Source organism: Gavialis gangeticus, unplaced genomic scaffold, assembly GCF_001723915.1.
Source record: "Gavialis gangeticus isolate Ggan-Ray unplaced genomic scaffold, GavGan_comp1, whole genome shotgun sequence".
Classification (NCBI taxonomy): Eukaryota; Metazoa; Chordata; order Crocodylia; family Gavialidae; genus Gavialis; species Gavialis gangeticus.
The window spans coordinates 26,702,124-26,724,664 of record NW_017728993.1 but is presented as its reverse complement, the minus strand read 5'-3'; the positions used below and the strand labels follow the sequence as shown (position 1 = coordinate 26,724,664).

General features: G+C 58.6%; 1 protein-coding gene across 5 annotated transcripts in view; it reads right to left on the bottom strand.

Annotated features, from left to right (window-relative positions):
• ERI3 (ERI1 exoribonuclease family member 3) overlaps nucleotides 1–22,541 on the bottom strand; it is a 172,207-nt gene that overhangs the window by 52,277 nt on the left and 97,389 nt on the right. For 2 of the 5 annotated variants that reach the window (XM_019501433.1, XM_019501431.1), the window contains exon 6: nucleotides 5,877–5,976. In XM_019501433.1, the coding sequence (XP_019356978.1) occupies nucleotides 5,877–5,976 (100 nt within the window). Of the gene's footprint in view, nucleotides 1–4,312; nucleotides 4,621–5,175; nucleotides 5,316–5,876; nucleotides 5,977–22,541 lie in introns of those variants that run through there. The other 3 variants (XM_019501429.1, XM_019501432.1, XM_019501430.1) reach the window with 3 other exon arrangements.

Here is a 22,541-nt window from a genome sequence, read left to right as displayed (position 1 = left end):
CCTGCTCGAGGTGCATCTGTGGATGCATGACAAGGTGCGGATGGCCTTCCTGACCGCATCCCCACACTGCCGGCCCATGTTAATCTTGGCATCAATGATGACTCCCAGATCCTTTTCTGCCCCTGCACTGACAAGAAAGGAGTTCCCCAGCCTGTAAAAGACATTAGCGTCAGAAGTGGGATTTGAACCCACACCTCCACATGGAGACCAGAACACCCACCTGCTATGGAAGGCAGCTTTGCCTTGAGTCCGGCACCTTAGACCACTCAGCCATCCTGGCACCATGAGAGACTGCCACCGGAGGCGGTTCAAGCACCTACACTGAACACCTTCAAGAAAAAATTGGATGTTTATGTTGCTGGAATCCTATGATCCCTGCTGACTTCCTGCCCCTGGGGCAGGGGGCTGGACTCGATGATCTTCCAAAGTCCCTTCCAGCCCTAATGTCTAGTAAATCTATGAAATCTTACTGTCCAGCCACATTCTCCTTTGCTGCAGCTGGAGCTGGTGCCTCATCCTACCTGCAGCCATGGAAAGGTCCAGGAGGAAGATGAGGTGCAAGCAGGGAACTAATGAATCCCTGGCCACGGAGCACAAGCTGCCTGCACACCTGAGCCCCGGGCAGTAGCATGACCAGGCGTGGCAAGAGGGGCACCAGCATTGCCCCCCACCCCTGTGAAGTCCATGCTCCCCAGCAAAAGCAGTCACACAGGGTTGGTCTTGCAGCAGCAGCTGGGTGCAGAGTGGAGGCCACTGCAGCTGTGGTAACAGCAGCAACCTGGGACTGGTTTTGAGTCCCCAACATAGATGAGACCCCTGTGGCCCCCCCCTCCACCTTCAAGAGCCTCTGCCGCTCTCCTGTGGGGTTTGCTCAGGCACAAATCCTGCTTGTTCCACCTCTGACCACGGCAGAGAGTAACGCAAAGAGCCATGGCCCAGCCATGACACGGGGGCTACTATACAGTCTATGGACAAAAGCTACAAGGACATGAGGGTGACGGCGGTGCCAAGCGAGGTGGAAGGGGAGTGGGCTGCAAGGCCTGATGCCGTGCTGCTACTGGACCCCCTGCGCCAGCACCCATGGGGCTGCAGCTCTGATTCCTGACCTCACAAGCCCCAGAGCCTGGTGTGGCCAGGACCTGCCCACAGGCTCTCCACACAGTGTCCAGCCCCAGCTGCTCCCACACCCACCACGAACCCCCCTGCACCCAGGGAAAACTCCTATTGCATGGCCTCATCTCTGGATCCTGCAGCACCAGCCAGTTCTCAGCCCCGAAATGCCCAGATTTATTGCTCTAGCAGGAGGCACTAACCCGTCCAAAGGTGTTTTCTGCCTTTACGGGGAACTGATGCTTGTTAAACGCTTGACCGAGAGCAAGTCAGCCACCGCGGCGGCTCTATTTACAGCCGTGCTGCCAGCGGCAGCGTCACTGTTCACGGGGAAGCAGGAGGTTTGGCCTCTTCTCCACAGTCCCTGAGGTTGGATCCTGTTTCTCTGAGATCCTCTTTGTCTCCTTCTGCCTGCCACAACCTCCCCAGGGATTGTGGGTTCACAATTGCCCCTCCAAGCTTAGCCACGGCTGGCCAGGAAGGGGTGGTCAAGTACAAGGGGGCCTTTCCCCGCCTCTTCCCCCCTGAGATGACCACCCCCATTCTTGACCGCGGGGTTGGGGGTCCCTAGGGGCAGGGAACCCAGGAAGGGCTCTGCATTTGGAGTCTGCACACAGCGCAGCAGCCACGCTTTGAGCTTTGATGCTGAGTGAGCAGAGGTGTGAGGAGCTGGGTCTGACCCCAGGTCCATCGTGCCCAGGCTCCTGTCACATGGCAGCAGAGAGCGGAGGCTGGGAGAGTGACTGGGTCTGAGCAGGGTTTCCCCCTGTTCCTCTCTCCCCTGCAGTCTCCAGCACTGAAGGTCTGATTCAGTGGCCGTGCCCCTCACACTTGTGCTCAATAGCAACTAACATCCCTTTCCCTTTCCTCCAACAAGGTGTCCAAGCCCTTTGTCAATGCAGTGTCAGTCTGAGCCTGAGCGCAGGGACAAGACCCTCCAGCCAGGACCCAGCGGGGATGGTGCCAGCAAGAGCATTGGCCCAGCCCAGCCCCAGCCCCAGCCTGGGCTGCAGCACTCAGCGCCTCTGGGGGAGACTTTAAAAAACAAGTCCATGCCACAAACCTCTGCAGCATGGCCCGAGTCATCTGGGCCCCTACGCTCCCAGCTCAGGGACAGGAACTGCAGGTAGGCACCATCCTCTCAGTCTCTGCATTAATGAAGCAAGGTCTGGAAAGCCATGTGCTGCGTGGGCCAGGAGCAGGTGGTCCAGTGGCAGACATCCCTGGCACGGGGGCTGGGATGGTCCCTGCTCCTATGCTCCCTGGCCAGCATCGTACCGTGACCCGTCGCCTGATGGCAATTGCCATGAGCACCGCGGACAGCATGGCCGGAGCAGGGTTAGGGATAGGAATGGATGCTCAGAAAGGCCAGGAAGCCTTTATTATTATTTTATTATTATTATTATTCATGATACTAGTAACAATTAATAATAATGATGACAATAGTAATAATTATGATAATAACCCTAATAGATGCACAGAAGGACCTGAGAGGACTTAGCTCTGGCAGCCACCTTCCTCTCACCTGGAGCCGAACGGTGCTGAGCGCCTGACTGGGACAACAACCCATGGTGCTGGACAACCCCCCAAGTGTCAAAGGATGTCCCCAGGGAATCACCCCCAATCTGAGGTACTGCCGGGGCTTGACCACAGTGTTTGCACTCTCCACCGGGCCCAGCTAAGCAGCATGTGGGGTAAAGCCAGCAGCTAATGCTCATGGGCGCTGTGCCAGGGACCCTCTCTGGGGCCAACACAGCGGAGATCCTTCCCATCTTCCTCACTGCCAGAGGAGGAAGGGCTGCACACCCTCTCCAGGGGAGCTAGGAGCTGGTCTCATCTGCATCAGGGAGCTTAAAGAGCTTTTATAGCCTGCAGGAGCAGAGCTGAATTCTGAGCAGGCAGGTCCCTCCCTCCCCTGGTCAGACTGGTCCAGATTGGGGGAGTTTGCCTGCCTTTGCAGCAGGGGCACGGCCTTGGCCTGGGCTCTCTGGAGTGCGTATTAACCCCCCTAGAAGCAGCAGGACACTGGGGGCCACGGCCCCCCTGCTGTCCTGGGAGCAGGGGCGATGCTTGGGGCTATGTCAGGGGTGACTGTGTCATGTTACTCAGAGCTCGGACACGGGGTTGTCTGGGCGGGTTTGGATGGGGCTGATTCTGCCTTGGGCCACGTTTGGACTGAATGGGACCTCTGGAGATCCCTTCCAGCCCTGCTGCTCTGTGATTCTCTGATTTCTTAGGGATCTCTTTTATTGGACCGACTGTGTTGTTGGGATCAAGTTAAGCAAACTCTCCAATACAAGGCATCATTCCTCAGGTCTCTGACTGCAGGGAGCCAGGCCCTGCACAGCAGCACATGGCAGAGGAGAGGGGCTGAGAGACATTCTCCGGGGCGGCACAAACAGCCAGGGGCACGGGAAGGCTGCAAAGCCAGCACCCACCCTCTGGCCACGGCGGGAGCCATGTCCATACCGCAAGCTGCTGCTCCGGTTCTGTGGAGCTGCATGGGAGCAAATGTGGTTCAGAACAGGGACTGCCAGGCCCAGTGCCAGGGTTGCTTTCACGCGCACATTGCATGTCTCGAGGTGATGGGCCTGTTTTGCACGTGGACCGTGCAGCAGCAGGAACAAGGAAGGAAGGAAGGAGAAAAAAATCCAGGACAGCGACAGAGACTAAGGGAGCAAACGAATGGCCGCGTTCTGACCTATCCATCAGGGCCGAGAGGCACGGCACCCAGCTGACAACATGGTGATAACAGCAGCCAGTAATTAAAGGAGAGAATGGATGGCAGACCAGGGCGCGAGGGGCTTTATGGAGGAGGCAGCACATCACTGAGCTCCCCACCAACGCCATGGGTAGCAAGGAGGCAGCTGCAGGCGGCTGCAGCCCCCGCAAGACCCGGTACCAGCCCTGCTCCCCAGAGCAGAACCGTGGGGTGGGTGCCTGGACCCCCAAATTCCTGGGGTCTCCCCTGCCCCCGCCCCCCGTGGAAGAAGAATGGCCGCGCTCCCAGGCAGGAGAGCAAATCTGAATGCTCCCTCCGTCAATAATGCAACCAGATCCATAGTTCAGAAGGAGCTTGCTAATTAAAAGCCGGTGAGCTTTAAATAATTCATCTCCTTAACGCGGATTGATTGGAGAGTTTAGTGGTTAGAGTCTTGCACCAATATTAAACAGCTCCCTCCAGGCCTGGGGAGGGGCCCACTTTGCCAGGTCGATCCTACACCCGTGCATGCTGCAGCGCACCCCCGTGGCAGCCTCCTGGGGCTGGGAGCCATGGAGAGGGGCCCAGTGCCACGCGTCCGTGTCCACAGAGAGAGCAGGGAGCACGGGGGAGGCAGATACACAGGCAGCTCAGCTGTAAGGGCAACCACACCAACAGCCATGCAAGGCTCCAACGTCCGTCCCTAGATGTCCGGCTCTTCAGGGCCAGCTCTCCTTGCCCCAGCTCTCCCATCCCAGTCCCCGCTTCACAGCTGTGAAACGTTGTAGGCAAAGCTGCAGATTCATTTCCTGTAGAAACCCCGGTTATTACCTGATGCCTATCCAAAACTTCCCTGGGGGACTGAATTCCCCACTGCTTTGGCTGCAAGGTGAAACCTGGGATTACCTGATCCATGTTTCTTCTGAGGTTACCTGATGTTTCAGGAGATCTTCCTTTACGGGGTGGCCCTGAATGAGACACGCTTGGAGTAGCTACCATATCTTCCCATGTATGACACCCCTGGAGGTACCACATGCCTTGTTTTCCAAAGGCAGAACAAAGCAGAAAGGACACACTCGCTAGTCCAGCCACGAGCGCACACACACCTCAAGTCCAACCAGCCACCCCTTGGCCCGCTGCTCCGCTCCTCGCACACAGCTCTGTAGATGTCCCTCTGTCCCAGCCGGCCGCCCCTCCCCACAGCTATGACAGGCCTGGCTGCATGCAGCATCTTTGTCCTTCCCTGAAGCACCCCTGCCCCAGTGGCATGTGGAGGATGAGCTGCCAGGCACCCTGGACCGTTGGCAGTTTTGGGATGTCCACCAGGGGCCACAAGTTGGGAAACCCACTGCATGCAGGAGACACACTGACTCCATTCTTCAGCCTGAGGTCTGAGCCCTTTTGCTCCACACAGCACCTGCAGCCTGGTCCCCACTCACGAGACGCCCACAAGGCGGGACACATGGAGCCCCTGACCCAACACAAGGACCACATGCAGCGGAGGCTGAGAAGCAGCGAGACCACAGCCTGAGCCCTGACCCAGCCGCAGCCCCAGAGCTGTTGTGAGGCACAAGCCAGGGGGGTACCCTGCGGGGAGAGGGGGGGCACTGCTCCAGGACCACCTCACCACTGAGAACATGAGCGCTGCAGCAAGGAGTGTGTGTGCATGAGCATGTGTGCGTGCAGGTATATGTATGTGTGCATGTGCACGTGTGTCTGTATGTGTGCGCACGCGCATGCATGCACATATGCAAGTCCATTTGTATGCATACATATGTATGTGCGCGCACACCTATACAAGTGCGTGCATGTGCGTGCACTTGTGTGTGTACGCATGCATATGTGAGCATGTATGTGTGTATGAGTATGCGCACATGTGTGCATGTGTACACACGTGTCAGCAGGCATGGGACCTCTTGTGGATGCAGGGGCCTTGGGAGGGCACGTGCCTACATTCAGTTGCCCATCCAGCCCTTTAGAAAGGGGTTTGGGGGCTGCCACCCCTCCACCCCCTGGCTCCCCTGGCAACCGGCCCGGCGCGGTCCCCGAGAGGTGCAGCACTCACCTATCCCGCTGTGAGGCCTCCCTATGTGCTGTAGGTTCAGGCCTTTGTTCATGTCTAAGAGCCCATTCTTGGGCCAGCTCCCCATGGCGAAGCTGTAGGCCTGGCAGAGAGAAAGAGAGAGAGAGAGAAGGATGAGGGTTACAGCGGGCATGGGGACGAGCCTGGGGGTCACAGGGCACCTCCATGGGGCTGGCAACAGCTGACACCTGCCCACACCCCACGTTGGGCTGGGCCCTCCCCATGCACTCCCACCCCTCTGTTTAGGCACGTGGCCTCCAGGAAGGCATCACTGGCTGTCACAAGAGGGCATGAGGACACTCCTGGTGCCCACACAACAGGTGTGCAAAAGCACTGCCTTGCACAGCAGCACTGAGCCCCCTGGTGCACACACAACAGGTGTGCGAGTGCACTGTCCCGCACAGTGGCATTGGGGCCCCCAGGTGCAAACACAACACGTGTGCAACAGCACTGCCCTACACAGCAGCACTGAGCCCCTTGTGCACACATAACAGGTGTGTGAGTACACTGCCCTGGCACAATGGGACTGGGCCCTCTGGTGGACACACAATAGGCGTGCGAGCGCACTGTCCTGCACAGCCACACTGGACCCCCTGGTGCGAACACAACAGGTGTGCAAGCTCACAGCTTTGGCACAATGGCACCAGGCCCCCACTGCACATACAACAGGTGTCTGAGTGCACTGCCTTGCACAGCAGCACTGAGCCCCTGGTGCACACACAACAGGTGTGTCCTTGTACCCCCTAGTGCACACCCATGCAGCAGTACCTCCCGTTGACCCTCTCGTGGCACTGCAGCCGTGTGAGCCTGCAGGTGCCACATACCGAGGCAGCTGGGCCAGCCCTGCCACCTGCGGCTGTACTGGCCCCGCGGTGCGCCAGCGCCACCCCCCCGCACCGGCAGGAGCCCCGGGAGGGAGGCAGGTTTTTTGGTGGTTAATTTATTGCCATCGCATGTAACCATTTAGGCTGCTTTGTTCCTCACGCCTTAGCAAAACACAGGGCTCTGCAGATAATTAATAGACAGCCTTGCTAATCCTATAGGGAGATGATTAGCAATTAAAACTCCTAATTAAGTCTATGCATAATTCACTGGAATTACGCCTTGTGTACACAACCGGGAGGTTTCCTCTGCCTTCGACAAACACTGCTGATGTCTTCATCGCGCGCCAGATTCCCCGCGGCCTGGCCTGGCCCAGGGAGGCAGACGGGAGCCCATGACCCTGTTTCCCGGGGGCAGGGGCGGGCCCATGGTGCTTCTCCCCGCACCCCCGCAAGCCGGAGCTGCCGGTCACACGTGCACCATGGAGGGCGTGCCCGGCCTCAGGGCACTGTCTGCAGAAAAGACTTGTTTACACACACTGAGCCCACCTCCGTCAGCAACAGGCACGCCCCTTGGAAAGTTCATGTGCCCCCATGCCACGTGGAAACAACACACCCCAGCATGCCACGTGGAAATGACACGTTCCAGCACGCCACACAGAACAGACATGCCCCCACGTGCCAACATGTCCCACCTTCCTGCATGTCCCAGGATCCTGCACAGAAACGACACGTCCCAGGATCCCACATGGAAATGACATGGCCCAGTGTGCCACATGGAAACAACACGCCCCACCATCCCACATGGAAACACGACCCAGCATCCTGCACAGAAATGACATGGCCCAACATGCCCCATGGGCTCAGCAGAGTCCAGGCCTGCTGGGCCCCACGGTCTCTGGGGGCTGCATGATGGCACAAACGAGCTCAGCCTGGAACAGCACGTGTTGCACCGTGTGCAGCGCGGGGCAGGCTGAGCTCAAGCCCTGCTCCCGGCCCACAGCCCCGGGCAGTGCCACGATGTCCTGAGCTCAGCTTCAGGGTCCAACTGGCACTACGTCCGGTGCCAGGAGCAGCCTAGCCATGGCACGGACCCAAGCAGCAGGGTACTTAAGCACTATGCTGCCCCGGCCCGATGCTTCCGACATCCCAGCTGCAGGCCCCAAGCTCCCTGGAGCTCCCGGCCACCTGCAGATCCAGCCCTCCACAGAAAGGGATCCAGGGGAAGATCTCACCCCCTCCTCGCCATCCCCTGAGGCTCCTATGAGACGTCCCTCCATTTGGACTCCATCAAGTGCAAGCTACAAGCCCCCTGGCCGGGGAAGACAGGGCGGCCGCGCCTCCCAGATCCACGCCGGGCGTCTCGTGTGCAGTGCTCATCTTGGTTCGCCAAGGTCGTTCGGTACAGCGGCAATACCTGAGCAAACTCACTAAGCAGGCGCGGTGGAAGCCGGCTTGACCCCTCAAGGTCAAGTGCGCACTTATGCATATTCACCGCCGTCTGCTGGATCGATCGAGTTTTAATTGTTTTTCCTGGGGTTCTGCAAGGAAGTGCCAGGGGCATTGATCCGCCCCGGCTGCGCACTCCTCAAAGCTTGCGCACGCTCTCCGCAGCGGCAAAACCCAGAGCCAGGAAACAAAGGGTGTCAGGATAGAGAGGGGAGCAGCCCGTCCTGCTGGGAGCGGAGCCCGTCCTGCGGAGGGGGGAGGATTGAGCTGGGTGAGCCGTGAATTGTATGTGAAAATAAAGTTTTTTAATTAAACCCAGCAATTCTGAGCCGCCTGCCGGCAGCAGCCACACAATCAGGGAGAGCGGCTCAGCTGGTTAATATTTAAACGCGGCGTTTAATCTTTAAACAGGAAAGTTCTCCCTCTGACTGTTAAAGCGAGATGCAGAGCCATTGGCGGGCTCTGACACGGGCTGTCCATGCCGCCAGGGTCACCGCCGAGCCGCCCGCGGGGCTGGGTGACGCTGGACGGGCAGCAACGCCGCCCGTGCCCGTGTCCCGCGCTGCAAGCAGGGAGATTCCAGGCCGTGACCCAGCCTCTAGCTCTCAAAAGGGCGTATTTAGCTAAATCACGTCTCCTACCTCTGAATAACTCCCCAAATCTTTTCCCTGCGCCGGGAGCTGGGTGGAAACCCGCTGAAGGTGCTGCGATGCCATGCCCTGCCTGTCTCGAGGCCGGGAGAGCGCCATGCTGGCCAATGCCCTGGAGGGCTGAGCAGCCCCATTGCAAGGAAGATGCTCCAGGAGTCAGGGGATCTGCACAGAGCTCCTGGGGCCCCTGCGCAAAGGAGGGCCGCCACACATGTACTCTCTGCATCGCTCTATGTCAGTGAGGCTGGCTGGGCCCTTGCAGAGGCCATGGAAAGGCTAGCGGGCAGGGGTCTGGCCACTGAGAGAGGGGCCTGGAGAACAGCAGGGTGAAAGCAGAGCTGGGACCATGAGAGGCTCCACATGCTGCCCCCATCATCACCAACAGCGGAGCAAGGCGTTCCCGGGACTCAGGAGCGCTTCCCCCTACTCTGATCTGAGGTCTGCAGCACAGAGCCCTGCCCCTGCCCCTCTCCAAGGGCTTCCTCTCTCGGCCAGGTCATGCACCTCGTCCTTACCCTGCTGCCACTTCTTTCCCCAAGGAGCAGCGAGGGAGGTGAGGGGGATCAGAGAGCTGCCGTGGACCTGAGGACTCAGAACCTGCTGACCTTTCATTTTCCAGCAAACATTTTGCAACATAAAAATGCCATGTTCCGTGCATTTTGTTTTTATTTCAAAACTGGAAGTTTTGAGGAGCAAGCAAACAAAAAAGAGGCTTTCCTTTTCAGGAGCCCCTGTGCGGAGCTGAGGTCGAGAAGGGCTTCGAGACGCAGCGCCGGTGCTTTTCCGATGAAAGCAGCAGCCCAAGACATGAAAAATGATGAGGGCTTGAGACGAATCCAGGGTGCTCTCCACGGCTGGGATGCGGGCCTGTTTGGTGTAGTGGGGTAGGGAGGCCACATGAGCCAGGGAGGTCCCCATGCAGAAGGCTGGCTGGACGTGGGCCCCGGATGCCAACGTGCCAAGAGTTACTCCCTCTTGCAAGGGGAAAGGTACTTGGAGACAGCTGAATTCTCGTTTCCTTGTGTCACATCACCCATGGTCCATGGAGGTAGGTCCTACTCTCCACCCCATAACCCACCTGTGCAGCGAGCCTCTGAGCCCAGGGCTGTGCATCTCAGGAGAGAAGGCTGCGTCTGTGTCCACACAGCCTTGTGAGTGCTGCTTGGCACGTTTTAAATGAAGCCCCCACATCTCAAGGCCTTTGGGTAAAGGGAGGTCTGTATGGGCTCCAGCAGAAAGGGCCCGAGCCCAGCTGGGATGTCCCAGCCTGTCATTGTAGTAACAATCTCATTGCTCCTTTTCAACCTGTGCCAGGGCTGGGAGCTGGCAAGGGGCAGGTTTTGCCAGGCTAACTTTCCAGCCTTTGCACTGGGCAAGAAAACCAGTCCTGAGGAGGTGAGCAGTTCTCTGTTGGGTCCAAGCAGTGGTCCTCTGAACTCAGGATCTTGCCCCGGCAGCAGCAGGAGGGGATGAGCACTGAACTGGACATCTCTAGGGCGATCTCTCCCCTGTTCAGTACCCTCCATGGCCTGGAAGCTGTGGACTCGCCATCACTGGAGGTGTCAAGAAGAGGTTGAACGCTGGCCAGGCATGATCTAGGCACAGCAATACCTGTGCTCTGCTACAGGGATTGCCCAGGCTTCTGGATTGCACTGGTTGTCCGCACTTTTTCCTGCTCCATGTGTCAGGGGGTTTAAGCCTTCCCCAGAGGCACTGGGTGTTGTAGCCCGGGCTGGGGATGGGGCTGGGCTGAGCCAATGCTTCTGTGACACCAACCCCGCAGGGTCCTGGCTGGAGGGTCTTGCCCCCGTGCTCAGGCTCAGCCTGACACTGCACTGGGGACAAGGGATTTTCCCCTTGGCCAGACTGGTCCAGACTTTTGCCTTCCTCTGCAGTGGGGGCACAGCCTCAGCCTGGGCTCTCTTGAACGTATATTGACAACCTTTAACAGAAGCAGGACGTTGGCGACTGCGGCCCCCGCTTTCCTAGGGGCAGGGGCGATGCCTGGGGCTGTCGGGGCGACAGTATCGTGTTGTTCTGAGATCGGATGCAGGGTTTTTCTGGGCTGGTTTGGACGGGACTGATCCTGCCTTGGGCAGGGCTCGGACTGGATGGGACCCCGCAGCTCCCTGCCAGCCCCGCAGCTCCGTGACTCTACGATTCCCCCATCACTGGTTTAGAGATGCCAGAGGGAACATCTCCAACCCATCTGTTCAGCAGCCATTCATCGAGAGAAGACCCTAAGCAGATATAAGACAGTAAGAACAGTCCCCAAAGAAAGCAGCAGGCTCAAGTGCTGGCCCCAAACCACACCGCCTGGCACAGACGCTGCCAGGGAGGCACGCAAGCTCTTCAGACGCGTGCTGGGTAATTAGCAAGCGGACTCTCGATCCCGGGGCTGACAGCTCTCGAGCTGCATCCACTGCCCTGCCATGGAGACAGAGGTGAGGAAGGACAGGAGGTGAAGAGGAAGGTCAGGGACGCCAGTGCTCCTCAGCCCCCCAGCCCGGGCACGCTCGGCGCGTGTGCAGGACTCTCTCGCCGGGGAGAGCTGTGGAGAGGCAGAGATGCCTCCCCCCATCCCCAGCTCTGCAAAAGCCTAGGTATAAGGCGGCTCTTTTAAGCAGTTTAGTCAGAAGTGCTGCTACATTCACGGCTTTTCAAGTATTTTAAAATCACTTACAAAAGCAGGATTAAACGATCAGAAATTCCATTTAATAGGACAAATAAAGAAATAACAATCTACTCCATCAGCCCGCGCAGGCTGGTTTGATTTAAGGGAGATGGGGGGGGAAATAAATAAAAAAGAGGAAGAGAAAAAAGAAGGGGGGAAGAAAAAAAAAAAGGATAATGTGTGTTTACTCAAGCAAAGAAAAAAATATTTAAGTGATGTAGGGGAGAAGATTGCGGTAACTAGTGAAGAATAACATGGTCTGCTTTGCTGTCAAATCACACAAGAATTTCAGTAATAGATTCTCATTCTGACACTCAATTCAATTCGAAGGTGATCCTGCTTTATCCCAACACATCAAATATTAAACACTCGTATTAGCCAGGGTGTCGTCGCCTTCCCGGCTTAGACGCGGCAGGAGGCTTTTTTTTCCCCCCTACTTCCCTTCACTCACACTAATATTCTCAATGTTATCTAAACATGCCTTCATACACTGGGGTTCCTTATCAATCCCGTTTGGGGAGGGAGAGGGGGCTGCTTAAAGTGGTATTAGTTCGGGGGCCTTTATTATTATTATTTCCAAAGCTTTTCAATTTTGTGTGGAAAAAAGCTTAGGGAAAAAAAAAGAGGGAGAGGGAGAGGGAGGAGGAGACAGGGGAGGCAGGGAGACAGAGAGAGCTAGAGCGGGAGAAAGTATAAGAAAGGAAAAAGCAGGCAGCGGCTCTTGTTTGACTGATGCCTTTCAACAAGGGCAGTCGAGCTTGTCAAAGCCCGGGCTCGAGATGAATTGGCATATCTATTCAGCTTGCCTCTGGATGTCATGCAATACAGTTTCATATTCCCAGATAAGGCATGATAAGCAATTGCTGCCCTGACACTAGCTCCATCCATCCCTGCCGTGCCGGGCTGCGCTGTGCGTGTGCACGTGCGTGTGTTGTGGGTCTCTGCTGAGCCCCTAATAAGGGGCACGTCATTTGGACCCAGGCAATGGGGAGAGGGGTCCTGGCACGTGCCAGGGAAGGCCCCCGGACCGCATGGGAACCGTTCGGGTTTAGCTGTGGGTCACATGAGGAATGGGGCTGCGGCTCCGAGCTGCTTATCCATGGGAAGGGGGATTCCCTGCCCTCTACCAAACCCCTTCCGGGGCCCACCCTCCGTGGGGGAGGATGTGGGGGCTCCTCTGGAAAGAGTAAGTGCAAAATTTGCAAGGAAGCGGCAGGTTTCCCGCAGGCCAGAGCTGCTTCCCCGGCACGTCACAGGCAGGCGTGCAAATTGGTGCCAAGAGAGGCATCACATTTTTGCCTGTTCTGTGCACGGCACGTGTGTTCTCAGACTCCAAGTGAGAGGGGTCCCCGGGCTGGGCAGTATGCCATGTGAACGGGCCCGGCTGACCCCAGGAAGAACACCCCACCTGTATTACAAGTGGGGAAACCGAGGCACGGCCTAGGCCAGGGTGACATAAAAACCCCACTTCGAGTTCCCACATCTGCAGCCTCAGAGGCCTTCAAGGCAAGACAAGGTTGAAGGTGTGTCTGAGCCCGGGTGACCTCTGGAGCTGGCGCAGGTCGGACGTTTCCCCAGCACAGAGCCGTGGCTGCCTCGCACCCAGCCGGCTCTGACCTCTGCTCCCCACCGGGGCCACGCAGGAGCAGCCTCCAGCCCAGGCCCCAAGCAGGGCTCCCACGCACGTCCCTGGAGATGCCTCCTGTGCTTTGCCAGCACAGCCTGGCCCCCAGCACACCCTCCTCTGCTGGGGCTTGCCGATGGAAACCAGAGCCCTGCCTGCGCCCTGTCGAAGCACCCAGCAGCTTCCAGCAGGCTGGGGCCCGTCACCTGCGAAGAAACAAAAGCTGTTCCCCGGAGGGTATGGCTGCATGTAAAGCACCCGCAGCTTCAGGGAACAGGACCCTGGAAACACACCGGCTTGGCCAGCGATTGGGGTTATTTTGGCCCCACATTTTGCCTCAGTCTAAATGAAGCAGCCACTGTCCGGCCCCCAGCGCCCTTGGGAGGAGAAGGACCATGGGGAAGAGGCTCTCCAGGGCAATCTGATCCAACAAGGGGAGCGGGCAGGCCGGGGAGTGCGCTGACACGATTTGCAGGAAAAACCCAGAGATTTCCAAATGGCATCTGGTGCATCCAAACCACTCGGCTCCTGGCCGCAGAAGAACGGCTTGGTTACATCGCCATCGTCACGAGCTGCCATTTTCACAGTGCAGCTTGGGGTCCAAGAAGGATGAGACCCACTGCTCTGGACAGCACGAAACCCTCCGGATTTATCCCCCCAGGGGAAAAGAGGGGAGGCAGGAAAGACACAGCACAGGGAGCTGGTCTAGATCACACAGTGAGCAGAGGGGGCTGCGATCTCGTGGCATTATCTGATGCTGTATAATAGCACCTGCTCACCCCCGCATTCGTGCCGAGATGCGCCCCCCAAACATGCACGCGTGCACTCCCCCTTCTCTATGCCCGTCGACAGGGCTCCACCCGTCTGAGACCTTCACATGGGCTCACGCCTACCTGCTATTTTTAAACACACACGCGCATGCGCGCGCACACATGCAGGCACATACAGGCGTGCACACGCCCTCTCCCCCTCCGTTTAATTTCCGTGCGAGAGGGAAGCAGGTGCCCGCGTTCCCGGGAGCTCTCCCTGCTCTCGGCTTTTTTTTTCTTTCCCTTCCTGGATCCTGCCCCATTAGTTTAGTGCCCAGCCAGCTGCGACGTCTCCTGTAATGCTGTCCCCCTTGTGTATCAGGGAGCTTTTCCATTAGCGCCTTTAATATTCTGACACCTCAGCACAGGCTGCTATTACATTCAAACACTGATCGCCCTGTGAAATTACATCGCCGGGCTTGCTAAAATGGAATTGTGTATAATCAAGCTCCTCCATGCACTGTCAGCCCCGTCACAAATACAACGTAAAGCAGGCTTATGGATGGGCTTAGCAGCTGCTACAAGTGTATTTTTTTTAATACATGAAGTATCCCTTATTTAAAGCATTTCCTTAAGAGAAAAAAAAATAAAAAAAACCCAGCGAAAGACAAATCAGCAGCTGCCGTACTATGTTAACCAGACCACCGGTCTCTTAAAACCGTGTTATTTACTAAGGTACCTATCTGTTTATCTATAACGGCATCGTGCCGAGGAGGAGGGCGAGATAAAGAGAGTTAAACAGACAGCCGAGGAGATACATGCCGTCAGGAAATAATAGCTAAATAAAAACCCCGTTATTTACTTAGAGGAGGGGGGCGGTGAGGCCCGGTGGCGTAGCTGTGCCCAGCCCCTCTGCTTTGCATGGCCCTTGCAGCACTGGGCACCTGATGGGCATCCAGCCACCTCGCTGGGCTCCCACCCCAGCAGAGCCCTCCTGGACCGCCACGGCCGCGAGGCTCAGAGCACGTCCGCGGCAGGGCAAGGAGGGCAGGATGGCCCTGCCATGGCACGTAGCCCAGCCACAGGGCTGCAGGGTGAGATATGCCAAAGAGTGGCCAGGGTCCTTGTTTCTGTGTCCAAGAAGGGAGGACGGGATGGGCCCTGATTTGGGACCTAACAGCCTGGCACTGCCTTCGACAGCTGCTTTCTTTGCATGAGACATGGCAAGGCAGTGACTGGCAAGGAGCACCGAGCTCCCCGGGATGAGCTGGGAGCTGGGTGGGAGAAAAGAAATGCTGCCCTTCTTCTGGCTGCCAGTGCCCGGAGGCAGAGCTGGCAGGTTGGGGACAGACGGAGCAGCAACAACCTCTGCCTGGCTTTTATCTGGCACCGTGCAAAGGATGGCCCTTCCACTTGCCCCAGGTAACTGCAGACACACACAGCCCGTGCTTCCCTGTTAAGTTGCCCCCTCGCATGCAAGGAACTTGGGGCAGAGCTCCATCCAGCTGCCACGCGGGAATGCGATGTACACCCTGCCAGGGCCACGGCTGCATGACCACAGCTCACAGCCGACCGGGTACCATGCAGCAGAGCAAGCTGAGCGAGCGAGTGCTAATTAGCGGGCAGCATCTGGCAGCTGGGCTGTCAAACCACCTCCACAAGGCGGAAGGTGAGCAGGGGGCACTGGTGCAAGGTGCCACAGGCCACGCTCAGCTGGGCAGCGACAGGGGCAGTCCTCAGACGGGTACATTGGGCACGCAGCGCAGCATCACAGCCACAGCCAGAAGGGGCTGCAATCCTGGGTGTTTAGTGGAGTTTGGGAAAGAGGCGGGGGAGATCAGCCCTCTCCTGGGGAACCCATCTCTAGCCTTCACCTCCTCCCCACCTGTGCCAGGGACCACGCCGCTGATGATCTGATGGGTGGAGAAGGGAGGTCCAGTCCCAGCATCACAGAGCGACAAGCCTGCTTGGGACATCTGGGGGCTCCTGCAGGGTGCAAATGAAACACCCATGGGTCTGTGGGCTCTGCACCGGGTCCCACGCCAGGCTGGGAGGGCAAGGGCATGCAGGGACAAGGCAGCTGGCTGGTGCCTGCAAGGCAATCGATGCAGTTCATGGGGGCAGGGGCTCTGCCTCCCAGCTGAGGCGAGGAAAACACCCAGGAAAGTTAACGAGGTGCTGGAACGGCACCTGCCTAATCCCAGGTGGAGTTTGCTTTGGCGCATCTCTGCCCGCGGCTGTTGACTCAGGTCAAGGTTAAGAGCGGGGAGGTTGCAGCAGAGACACCGCTAAGAGCCGTGATGGATGCAAGGAGGAGGCTGGCAGGCAGCACAGAGGCGGGAGGGGAGACAGAGATGACAGGATGGAGGCTGGTGGCTTAGTGTGCCGGGTGCGAATGCCAGTGAGAGGATCCCTACAGACAAGACACGGGGCTGGGTGGGGCCCCGGCCAGGAAAGCACCCTTGAGCCAGAGGACGCTCAGGCTGGTCCCCCCGCAGCACAGCCCTTCCTCCTCGGCTCCAGACCCCGAATGCAGGAGTGAGGACGTGCCAACAGGGCACCTCTGGACACCTCAGGAGACAGGCACCGTTGGAGTGCATGTGGGGTGTCCCAGGAGAGTCCTTAGCGCCCCGAGGGGGGACACATGGAGCAGCTGCAGCAGATGGGGCCTCAAGGAGCTAGGGCAGACCCTGCCACATGCAGAAGACAGCAGGGCAGTGCCAGGATCTCCAGCTGCTCCCTGTGGAGGAACGCGGGGCTGATCCCTCCCTGCCAGACCGGGGTAGGAGGCGAGGCCTGGCCCTGAGGATCATGCCCTCCCAGTTCCAGGGTCCAATGGCAAGAGCCCAGCACCCACAGCCCAGCACCCCAGCTATCCACATGCAGGCTCTGGCCCACCAAGTGCTGCCCCAGCCCTGCCCCAGTGCTCTGCACAGGAGGAGGCCGCAAGGAACTGAATGAGACGCTCCAGCCTGCTCGGCTCTGAGCTGCGCCCGCAGACGTGTCCTGACCCTCTGTGTTCCTGTTGCCAAGGGCCAGGTCCAGCTCTGCCTGTCTTTGCTCCGAGCAAGACGCACCAGATACCCTGGAGAACGTGCGCCCTGCAGAGATGAGACTCGGGAAACACCGGCACAAACTGGGGAAAGGGAATGCCTGGGCCACAGACACAACAGACGCAGAAACCAAACCCCATGTCCTGGGCCCTGGCCAGCGCCTGTGCCAGGCACCCAGCCTCCCCCCGGTGCCACGTGACCCTTCACATGTCAATGGTGCTTGACTCCTGCCAAGTCTCACTGCAGCCTCTTGTTAGCGCACATTCACATGAGCACACATATGCATGCATGCATGCATGTACATGGACACACACATACATGTGCATACACACGTACATGTGCATACACACATCAATACGTACATGCACATGCATACACGCATACAAGTGCATACATACATGCACGTGTACACATATGCATACGTACATGCACACATGCGTACACACATACATGCACATGTGCACACACATGCATATGGACATACACATGCATACACACATGCATACATACACGTATGTGTACACATATGCATACATGCATGCATATGCACATGAATACACATATATACAGGCACACGTGCATGCATACATATGTCTGCATGTGCACACACATGCACTCGCACACAGACAGTTGCATGCACGAGTGCACTCACACATGCACACATAGGCACTCACATATGCACACAAATAAACATACGTGTGCACACACATGCACATGTACACACAGCACCCATGAGCTCTTCCTGCGTCAGGGACCTGGTGCCGTAGCTCCGGGCAGTCAGACAAAGAGGGCCTGGCACAGCGGGTGGGCCCCCTCCTACCCTCTGTGACAGCCACTTGGCTTCGCTGCCCATGGAAGAAGCCCCCTCGCCCTCCCTGCACCACCCCAGAGAGCCGGCAGCCCACCCGCCCAGCCGCCAGGCTCCAGGAATCAGCACGCATGTTCCGCTTGAGCTGACGGCTGGTGCTCAATTCACAGCCGGGAGTATTGATTTCCTCGCCCGGCCCGGACTTCGTTAAAGGGTGAGCCGTGGAGCGAGATCAAAGGGAGGTTAACTTGTCTCTCTGCAACGATAAAGCAGGCCCCAGCAAAACCGGCTCCCGGCTTCTCCTCTGAGCATGGCCTGCATGCAGCTTGTTAGCCCAGGGGCTCCAGAGCCGGTGATAGCCATGAGCCGGGGCAGAAGGATGCCAGCAACAGCCCCATCCCTGGAATCACTGGCAGGGCAACTTAGAGATACACCTGGGGCTGCCCCTCTCCACCTCAGCAAGACCCCCCCGCTCCACCTCACGGCAGCCAAATGCCATTCAGAAAGGTTAAACAGGACCCCAGACTTGGCGAGCCCTCATGCCTCCTGCAGCTGGAGAGATGGAGGTCCGGGGTAACCCAAGCACCAAACTGAGGGGGTCAGCTACCCCAGAATGAGTTTGAGGCTAAGCTGGGGGAGCAGACAGGGGCACTCAGAGGCCCAGTAGCAGAGGCCAGGAGGTAGAAAACGTAGGCCTGGGTCTACACTCCACCGCTCAGCCAGCACATCCCCGTGCATACCCACACCCGCAGCTCCCGGGGCAGCTTGACTCCTGCCAGTAGGGCAACGCCAGCTCGGTGAGCAACCGGAGACCTCAGCGGCTGCCAGGAAGCCGTTGGGAAGTGCACAAAGCTCCCCAACTTTCTGCCGGCTGCAGCAGCATCTGCAACAGCGCCTTCCCCCTGGGGTGCTCTGAATGCCCCATGGAGCTGGAGGGAGACGGAGATGTGCCCTGAGACATGGCTGCAAGGAAAGCAGCCACGCATGCAGCCAGCCCGGGTTGATGGGAAGCTGCGACTCCCGTGGCCCAGGCGTCCTGATGCTGGCGCCTGCAGCACAGGTCCAAACTCACACCGGTCTCCCTGCTCCCCATCGCAGGCAGACTCTGGTCAGCCTCAGTGGGGCTGGAGGGAGGCTCTTACCGAGGGATGTGGAGGCCCCGGGGCTGGCAGGTGGGTCAGGGAAGCTTCAAGCGTGCTGACACCACTGCATTACCTCAGCTTGTGGCATTTACCTTCCCAGGTCTTGCTAATGGGTAGAGGCAGAGACGAGGTGCCAGAGACAATCTGGAGCAGCTATCATCGGCTTTACGCCATGCCTAGCGGCGCCGGGGAGATGCATCCATTTTAAGTGCACATCTGTCAGCTTAATGGCGGCAGATAAAATTCCCTGAGTAGCCCCGTTCCTCGGGGCCTGTGTCCGTCCATGCGCCACTCAAGGAGACTCGTGCCCCCAGGCCTCTTCTGAGAGCAGGATTTTGGCTCCGCTGGCTCAGGCTGCAGCTCTCCATTCCCCTGCCCTACCTTTGTCTAATGGCCACAGGGTTTTCCCCAGCCGGGCCAAGGCACCGAGACCGGGGTCCTCTCCTGCAGGCCAACGCTGTCACCCCCGAGCACAGCGCCTTCGACACATGGGCAGCGCGGCTTCATGGCCCAGCCCCACTGCCTTCAGTGCACAGTGTCTCCAGCCCTGCAGCTGCACCTTGCTAAGGGGCAGCAAGGGCCACTCGAGCACCCCAGCATCCCCAGTCCCATCTGGACTCAGGTGCTCCAGAGGGAAAGTGTGACTGCCCCTGCCCAGGCCACTGAACTGGTGCTCTCGGGTCTGTGGGAAGGGTTTACACCAAATGCCCTCTCAGACTCAGCGTGGCTCAGCCTGCCGAGAGACGGAGATTTCACTTCAACCCTCCGCATCTGTGCATCTCGGCTAAATTAAGCTGTTTGCTATAAAAGACCACAATGACAGTAATGGAATAATAACAGCGTTAATAAAACACAGCACTCTGTGAGCGGGGAGCAGGCGTGGCGAGCGGCTCTGGCCGAAGGAACGAGGCTGCTTTTAGAAAACCCATCCAGGGGCTGGCGAAAGCTGACAAAGCCTCCGACAGGCAGGGGCCAGGCCAAGAGGAGGGTCTCAACCTCTGATGGAAAGTGGCTTCTCCCTGCCGGGAGTCCTCCAGCATTAGCAGGGAGCCTGTTTCCGTGGTCCGGATTCACAGAGGGACTGGACATGTGCTTGGAGGAAAGGGACAGCAGTCACTATTGAGCACAGGAGGGGCACAGCCTGGTGGGGTCAGTGGGCCTGTGAGCCCCGGTGCCGCGTGTTCAACAGTGATCAGCTCCACCGGTTGTGCAGCAAGGGCAGCCCCGCACAGGCTGTAGCGGGACCTGGTGCCAGGATGTCGCAGGCACCAATCCCAGCTCTAGAAAGGCCCTTCCAACTTGGGAAGCCTAAATCCGGGTCTAAGCAGGCTGCAAATGTTCCCCACCCACCACAACTTCTCCGCGTGGTGTAACAGCCCCAGTGCTAAAACATGTGGGCACAGACCAGGGCACAGGAAGAGCAAAATGCCTCCTGCTGTGTTGCTAGATGGGGGGGCAGGCACCTCCTGGCTTCGTCTCCCAGCGATGTCTGAGCGAGTGCTTGCCGGTGGGCCCTTCCCACGTGCCCTCATGCACTGAGCCCTGGAGACCCGTTTTTCCAGCCTGAGCATCACCACAGTCCTGACGCTGGTGGCGGAGTCACTTATGCATGCAGCGTAGGGCCAGCCAGGCCCTGCTACATCACAGATCCCAAGCACGTGGTTCTAGCCCCCCTCAATGCACCCCCCACCCCTACCCCCTCTGCTAGCAGCACAGCGGTGAGGCAGTCGGCTGGCTCTGCCATGCGGGGGCACAGGAGCTAGGGGACCAACTAGCAGCAAGCCCCTTACAGTCCCTGCTCCTGCCTCAATCCCGCTGACCCCAGGGCCACATCTGTCCCCTGGCCCAACCCGGGCGCCAAGGGATCCGCTAGAGCAGGTGCCCGGGCTCTGACCACAGCAGCAAGTTTCTTTGTTTTCACGACAATTTCCTCTCCTGCCGCAGCTTGGGAGCCAGCCCCGCGCCCCCGCAGGTGCTCCGGCGATTGAATGAAACACGACCCCCGGCTCCAATAAGTGCATTTCAATTACATCTGTCACCGCGTAACCAGGTAATGATATATCATGTGATATTAAATCCATGGTAATCATATCAGCCATTTTTTTAATAGTGCACTAATCGCATTATGACATCGCAATAATTAGCGAGGGCCGGCCTGAGCGCGCAGCGACAGAGCAGGAGGCTCCCTGGGCCCCTGCTCCAGCCCACAAAGGGCCCCACGAGCTGCGGGACGGCTGGACGGCCGGGGCAGCAGGAGACACAGGGGCTGCGTGCCACAGCTTGGGGTGGGGGGTCACAAGCAAGAGAGCAGGGCACGGCAGCCAGTGAGGCCAGTCACTTCCCCGGGGCGCCTTGGACTACAGGCCAAAGCCCATGGCGAAGCTTGGACATAGCTGCCTAGGACATCCAGTCCTTGCCCTGCATGGCTCCTTATCCCCCACCTCCTCCATGGGGCTCCCATCTCTGCTGTGACCCCCTCCGTGCCCCACAGAGCCACCCTCTGTCCCCCAGCCACAGCTCCCTTCTCCATTAGGGGGATGTCGCCTTGCTGGGGACGGGCAGCCACGGTCCTTGGGATTGGGCCGCAGCTCACTCTGGCTAGCCAGGAAACCCTAGACCAGCCTTTCCCCTCCTCCTTTTGACTTGGCTGAGAAGAGGGGAATGAAGCTGTCCTGCCGCCAACATCTACACCCCCATGAAGGGGGTTAGCCCTGGTAGCATGTCCCCATTCCCAAGCTCTGCACCCCCTTTTCTGGGCTCCAAGAAACACTGAACCCCAGTGTTGGACTCTGGCAGGGGTACGGGTAGGTCTATCCTGGCGCCGTGGCAGAGAGGCACACGCAGACCCAGCGGTCCGAGCTCTGATCAACATGACACAGTCACCCCGACATAGCCCCCGGCATCACCCCTGCCCCTGGGGAAGGCAGGGGGGCCGCAGCCACCAATGTCTTACTGCTGCCAGGGGGGTCATGGATGTGGCAGAAACCCTGGCCGAGGCCATGCCAGAAGAAGGCAAAACCCTCCCAGTGCGCACCAGTCTAAGCAGGGGGGAAAGCACCAGTGCAGGGTGGGGCTGAGCCTGAGCGTGGGGGCAAGACCCTCCAGCTAGGACCCTGCCGGGTTGGTGCCAGCAGGAGCATTGGCCCAGCCCAGCCCCAACCCCAGCCCGGGCTGCAGCAGCACCCAGTGCTGCTGGGGAAGGCTTAAACCCCCCCAGACCCACAGAGCAGAAAAACAGGGTGGCAACCAGCACAGCCAAGAAACCTGAGAAATCCCCACAGCAGAGCACGGTGCAGCAATGCCTGAGATCCTCCCCACCAGTGCTTGTCCAGCCTCTCCTTGCGCCCCTCCAGTGACGCAGAGCGCACACGTTGCATGGGTGTCTGTCCCACTGCCTCTGTGGTCTAACACAGACGGGTTGGGCTACAAGAGCCCGGGAGGAGCATTTCAGCACAGCTGGGACTCAGTCCGGACATGTGAGCAGGCATGTTCCTGCAGAGACACCACCCAGTCACCATCTTGCTTCAAAGAGGCTTCGGCACTGAACAGAACCAGCATGGGGAGGGGGAGAGATGCCACGTTGGGCAGCAGATCAGTGCCCAGCTCCAGGCTCTTCCAGCAAAGAGCCAGGCTGAAGGCGAGCTCCTGGCCACGCCAGCCCCAGCCCCAGCCCCAGC